Source organism: Primulina eburnea, unplaced genomic scaffold (assembly GCF_022965805.1).
Source record: "Primulina eburnea isolate SZY01 unplaced genomic scaffold, ASM2296580v1 ctg559_ERROPOS146420, whole genome shotgun sequence".
Taxonomy (NCBI): domain Eukaryota; kingdom Viridiplantae; phylum Streptophyta; class Magnoliopsida; order Lamiales; family Gesneriaceae; genus Primulina; species Primulina eburnea.
The window spans coordinates 14,435-21,041 of NW_027331347.1; the positions used below are offsets into that span (position 1 = coordinate 14,435).

The 6,607-nt window shown below is 38.6% G+C and overlaps 1 protein-coding gene across 1 annotated transcript; it reads right to left on the reverse strand.

Moving 5' to 3' along the window:
• Window positions 1–4,446: 4,446 nt before the first annotated feature.
• LOC140821384 (serine/threonine-protein phosphatase 7 long form homolog) lies at window positions 4,447–5,748 on the reverse strand. Its single transcript, XM_073181858.1, has 4 exons — window positions 4,990–5,748; window positions 4,846–4,913; window positions 4,632–4,719; window positions 4,447–4,536 (listed from the first exon to the last, which is right to left on the reverse strand). Exons 1-4 carry the CDS (start codon window positions 5,746–5,748, stop codon window positions 4,447–4,449), a joined length of 1,005 nt encoding a protein of 334 aa, XP_073037959.1.
• Between the last annotated feature and the right edge of the window lie 859 nt (window positions 5,749–6,607).

Consider the following 6,607-nt stretch of genomic DNA (forward strand, 5'->3'; position numbering starts at 1 on the left):
GGGTTTTTATTAAAACTAATTTAAATTTTAAATTTTTTTTCAAAAATACTTTAAAAAAAAAAGATGTATCAAAACTACCTCAATCCGCTGATGAGAAGCGCGGACGCTGCCTACGTGGAGCACCGTCCGCGCTACCAAGCGCGGACGGTGCTCCACGTAGGCAGCGTCCGCGCTTCTCATCAGCGGATTGAGGTAGTTTTGATACATCTTTTTTTTTTAAAGCGCGGACGCTGCTCCACGTAGGAGCGTCCGCGCTAGGTAAGCGCGGACGCTCCTACGTGGAGCACCGTCCGCGCATACTGAGCGCGGACGCTGTATTTTATATTATTTTTTTTTTACAATTTTATCGATTTTACTCCACCAATCGTTTTGTTTTGACCCATTCTTATGTCTTTATTACATGTACGAACGATTTCTGAACAATTCACGTGAAAGCTGAGAAAACGAGACACTGAAAAATTTCACGTGAAGACCAATAATAGAGAAACAATTCCTATATAATTGAAACATTTTCGATTGAATCAGTTAACAATTCTCATAAAATTTCCCTCACTTGTCTTTGAATTTTTCTCCAATCTCAGTGAAAAATGTCTAACATCGACGTACTCTTATATTTCGGTGGTCATGTAGTTAGCGATAATGAATCGATTGAATATAGCATTCCATTTGTTAGACCGATACGAGTATCACGATCCATTAATTTGATGGAGTTAGTTGAAGTTGTGCATAAAATGTTAGCAATCGATCCAGCGAATTTTGTTTTGAAGATGTCAACCAAGTATTCATTCATGGAGAGAGCATCTTGGCATGAAATTCAAGTCAATCTCGTTGATGACGATGTTTTACAGTTTGTAATGCAATGTGACAATATGCATGTTTTCCATCTGTACGTGGAAGCAAATTCAATTGAGAATAATGTTGGATTTGATGATCCTGAATCGTGCGTTCCACATGCATCCGATTTTGGTTTTTGTAACCAACCCGGTACGTCTACATATGGTGGTTTCCAGGAGCAAGAATCTTATGTTCCACAGGTTACTGAAGGACTCGGTAATATGAGTTTCGATGATGTAAGTGGGCCTTGGGATCAATTTATAAATGTCTCGTCTGAACAAAATAATGTTCCATATTGGCCGAATCCAACATTAGATACGAGTGCTCGTTGTCCGGATGAGGCCAATAATGATTATATTTGGAGGACTGATTCCGAACCCGATATATCATACAGCGAGTCTGAAGAAGACGATGCGAATGTTGATGATGAAGTGGATATTTCTACGAATCCTGGTGAGGAGACATCATCTCAACAACCACCACGTGACACATTGCAGACGCAGACCGTACCATTTCTGTCAAACACTTCTGAAATACCATCTTTTTTCAATAAATTTTTTGGGGAAGAGCATCCTGATTCTGTCGATGTTTCTTCTGGAGTGCAATCAAGCTATTACAATCCGGATAGAGGTGAATTATGCGTCAACATGTTATTTAAAGATAAGAATGATCTTATTGCATCTGTGAAGGATTATTCAGTCAGAGTTGTCAGGCGTGAGTACCGTGTCGAGGATAGCACACGCAGTTTGTTGAAGTTACGTTGTAAAAATAATTCTTCTACGCTCATTTGTCGATGGGGACTGCGCGCTTCATTGAAGGCCAAGACAGGTTATTGGAAAATAACAAAATATGGCGGGCCTCACACATGTATATCTACGTCTGTTGGTATAGACCGTAAGAACTTGAGCAGTGAGATGGTGGCACATACGCTATTGGGAGTTGTTCGTTGTGATCCTTCGTACGAGATTAAGTACATCATTGAAAATGTGAAAGATAAATATGGTTATCAAATCTCGTACCTGAAGGCATGGCGAAGTTTGAAACGTGCTATGGAAATTGCTTATGGTACATGGGAGAGCTCGGTTCAATTACTCCCGAAGTATATGTGTACTTTGTCCAAATACAATCGGGGAACAGTTGTGGAGTGGAAGCATCTCAGAGCCAACAATGAAATGAGTAAGACACTGAACTATGTTTTCTGGGCATTTAGGCCGTGTGTTGATGGGTTTCGGCATTGTCGGAAAATAATTAGTGTTGATGGTACACACTTGTATACGAAATACAAGCACAAAATGTTGATCGGTGTCACTCTGGATGCGAACAATCAGGTTCTACCGCTAGCATTTGCTATTGTGGATGAAGAAACAACAGATTCTTAGAAATGGTTCTTGGAGAATCTCGGAAGACATGTTGTTCGTGGTCAAAATGGCGTGTGTCTAATTTCTGATAGACATAAGGGAATCGTGCGTGCAACTGCAGATCTACCCTATTTTCAACCTCCACACGGTGTGCATCGATTTTGTTTGAGACACGTGTGTTCAAACTTCAACGCTAAATTTAAAGACGTGCATCTGAAAGATTTATGCTGGGCGGCAGGCACACAGAATCAAATCTGTAAGTTTGAATCAATAATGGAGGCAATCAAACAAAAAAATATTTTGGCGCACCGATATTTGGCTGGAATTGAGAAAGAAAAATGGAGTTTGGCACATGATGGTGGTTGGCGTCGTGGGGTGATGACAACCAATATGTCGGAGTGTTTAAATAGTGTGTTGAAGGGTGCTCGTAGACTTCCTATATCTGCCATAGTACACTTGACACTTCAGAGGTGTGTACAATATTTTATTGAACGTGTGACTAGAGGTGCTCGAATGGTTCAGGAAAATCAGATGTGGTCAGATTATGCATTTCGGAAGTATGACAAGTGGGCGAGAAAATCTAGTGAACATCGTGTTGCCAAATATGATGTACGTGATCAAACTGCTTCTGTTGCAACTGTAGGAATACCAAGTCGTGGCCAACATATGCAGGTGGTGAAGTTAGCAACGAGTGATTATTCGTGTGGTAAATGGACGATTTTTGGCATACCATGTTCTCATGCTATTTGTACCGTGAAGTGGCACTCGTTGGATCCCACGACACTAGTGCAACCATCGTATAACATATCTGAGTACTTAGCGACTTACGAAGGCAGATTTCAACCTCTTGCAGATGAGCGTTACTCGGATCCTCCACCTTTCGAGTTGCAACACAATCCTGTTAGACGTGAAAGAAGAAGAGTTGGTAGAGATAGAACAACTCGATTGCGAAATGAGATGGACACAAGTGTTTCTAGACAGAGACATCATGGATGAATTATTTTCTGATATTATAATAATTGTTGAAATGATAAATGAGAAATTTAATGTTTTATTTGTTTTTACGTTATGTTCACGATTAAAATTAATTTTAAATAATTTAAAAAATCCCAGCGCAAATCGAAAGACTTCAAGTGCACGGCCGACGTCCGAGCGGTAATGAATTACCGCTCTGGCGCGTCGGGCGGTAACAAGTACCGCTCGAGCGCGAGGAGTGCGTTGGAATTCTTTCCAGCGCAGAGCTCGCGCTCGGGCGGTAACTTGTTACCGCCCGAGCGCGAGGGGATCTGGAAATTTTCCAGAGCCCCTCGCGCCCGAGCGGTAATTCGTTACCGCTCGGGCGCGTTGCGTGCGCTGGAAAGAATTCCAGCGCACAGGTCGCGCTCGTGCGGTAACTTGTTACCGCCCGAGCGCGATTTCCAGAGCCCCTCGCGCCCGAGCGGTAACAAGGTACCGCTCGGGCGCGTTACGTGCGCTGGAAATAATTCCAGCGCACAGCCTGCGCTCGAGCGGTATATTGTTACCGCTCGAGCGCAGGCATTGCTGCCTCCCCCTTTCTCTTTCCCTCTCCTTTATATTTCCTCCACTCTTTTCCCTATCTCTTTATCTCAAATCTCTCTCAAATCTCTTCCCTCCACCCCTTTTCCTTATCTCCTTACCAAAATTCCTACAACTCTCCAAATATCACTCAATTATCCTCATCTAATTATCAAACAATGGCTCCCAAGAAGGTGAAAGGTAATCTCGGGTCTTCTTCTTCGTTTGATAGAACTCGATTTGTTAGTGATGCGGCGCATGCTCGGTATGAGCATGCCAAAATCAATAGAAACCCGATTACCGAGCGAGGATTTCGTAGACAAATGGAGGATCGATACGTTGGGCCTCTTGTGGATTTGGATAGGCGCAGCTGAGAAAAATTTGGAGCTCAACCGAGAGCGGCGGTGGTCTCGATCGTGCGATAATGCTCTTTGGTATTTGTTTTTGGCAAGGAGAATGATGCCGGTGTCACACAAAAGTGAAGTTCAAAAAGAGCGAGCCGTGGTGCTATATGCTATATCTCAGGGTTACCCAATCAATGTGGGAAAGCTTATCAATTCTCAAATTTTGATAAGCGTTAATAACAGACATATCGGTCTTTTCTTTCCATGTTTCATATCAGAGTTGTGTGCGATGGCAGGCGTTGTGTTCCGTGATGATGAAGAGTGGCTGCAACCAATGAAGCCCATTTGTATCCAGGACTGGCAGCGTAAGTATGCTAAACGACGTTTAGAAGACCATTGTTGTCGTATGAATCAATAATGGTCTTCACATCTATGTCATTTTTCTGGTATACGCTCCAATTAAACTGCAAAAAAATTATTAAAATTGAATATTAATTTGATGAATAAAAACATAATAGTACTCGGCTAATCACTATTACGTATTAAAATTTTATAATACCTCATTATTATTCATACGATCTAGCGAATCCCTTATAATTCTTACAGAATGTGTTGGCGAATGTGTGTAACTAAACCCATACGTCCACCTACAGTTACAAAAAAAATTTATATATCAAGAAAATATACAAGATAAATATGATATTCACAAAAATAATTTTTAAATATTACCGTGCACCATATGGAGAAACTGGAATTAAAGCATCCGGATTAACGGGAGGTAAACTAATGTTAACCCATCTCGATCGGGATTAACACATTTAATCCTGCTCCATGCCCATATCTGCGTGTAATAATAAAAAAAATTAACAAATTTAAACAAAATATCGTGTTAAATAATCACATCACATTAATGATACCTGCAGGATATATAAAGGTTCAGCCATTGTAGACTTCTCTACACGTGTCGCGTTACACAACTCACGATATAGAAACGCTAAAACTGCACTACCCCAACTATAAGACTTCACGTTATCAAGATCTCGTAACAGTTGCAAAAAAATTAGTCTAGCTGACCCTCCTTGATAATCAGGGAACATTATTCCTCCAATAATCATTAACGCAACACAACGAGTAAATTTCACAACATCTACCTCTGAAGTTTCATCATTGACAAGGTTAGATATACAATGATCATGTAGTGCTGTCATAGACAGATGACCACCTTTCAAATATTTTGATTCTGGCAAAAATCCCAACATATCCAAACATATGTGTTGCCATTCCTCCACTTTATGTGACACGTCTACTCCGGTTACTGCTTCACCATCAATTGTCAGACCCCAAATTATTGAAACATCTTGTAATGTAACTGTTGCTTCACCACATGTAAAGTGAAACGTGTGTGTCTCACGTCTCCAACGTTCAACAAGTGCAGTAATCAAATGATTATCAATAACTTGCGAGTCACATTCTAAAACTCCATAAAAACCCATATGATTTAAATATGACAATACACGCATGTGTAAGTAATTATCGGTATATAACTTCCAAATCAAATTGTCTGACCTTTTCACTTTGACAATATCATCAACGGTTAACGAAGATACTCTTGATGACATATGGGTCGCCTGTAAATATAGGACACTAAGATCTTCTGGATTTCTATTATCTGCCATTTTTGAAAAATGCTGTAGATCTTCTCAACTTCAAAAAAATATTGCAGGTAGGAAATGAAAAAATGATAAACGAGAGCACCACAGAGGAAGATAAATGGAGGAAAGAAGAGGACGAGAAGAAGATAAGAATCGACTTACATTATTGATTGGACGAATCAATAAGGGTCACGTGGTATGAGAGAGGGCTGCTCCACGTAGGAGCGTCCGCTCCGCGCTTCTCATCAGCGGATTGAGGTAGTTTTGATACATCTTTTTTTTTAAAAGTATTTTTGAAAAAAAATTTAAAATTTAAATTAGTTTTAATAAAAACCCATAAATCAGAAAAATTATTCTATTATTAGGCATAGTTTGGTACACATGATAGGATAAAAATGTGATAAATAATATAAGGATAAGTTAAAGATAAATAAGATGTAGGATATTATATTTAATGTTTGGTATGATTTTAATAAGAGTGATTAAATTTATATATTAGATTGTAATGACAAAACTAACCTTATCATAATAAATTTTATAATTTCAAAGTTGTTGCTTGAGTTCATATTTTTTATTTGTTCATGCGCCGATAGTACTTGCATGATTTATTTATTTTTACCTAATTTTATATATTATATAATATGATAATTGAGCATTTGATTTTGTGAGTCAAATCAAATATCAATTTTTAAGGTTAATCGAGTGATAGTAATAATTTTATTGAGATTTATAAAAATTATTTATATAATTATCTCGAATTCATTTATATAATTATCATATTATATAATATATAAAAATAAATAAAAATATTTATTTGATTTTAATTTCTACATACTAGCATAGATTTATAAAAATCATTTATAAATTGAGAGTAATTAAGTCA

Bases quoted from the DNA above. Each gene is read 5' to 3' on its own strand.
- LOC140821384 (XM_073181858.1), bottom strand. From the start codon at position 5,748: ATGGCAGATAATAGAAATCCAGAAGATCTTAGTGTCCTATATTTACAG. The intron at 4,720-4,845 runs GTTAATCCGGAT...TTGTAACTGTAG, and splicing joins TTAACATTAGTTTACCTCCC to GTGGACGTATGGGTTTAGTT. The intron at 4,537-4,631 runs GTATTATAAAAT...ATTTTTTTGCAG, and splicing joins ATCGTATGAATAATAATGAG to TTTAATTGGAGCGTATACCA.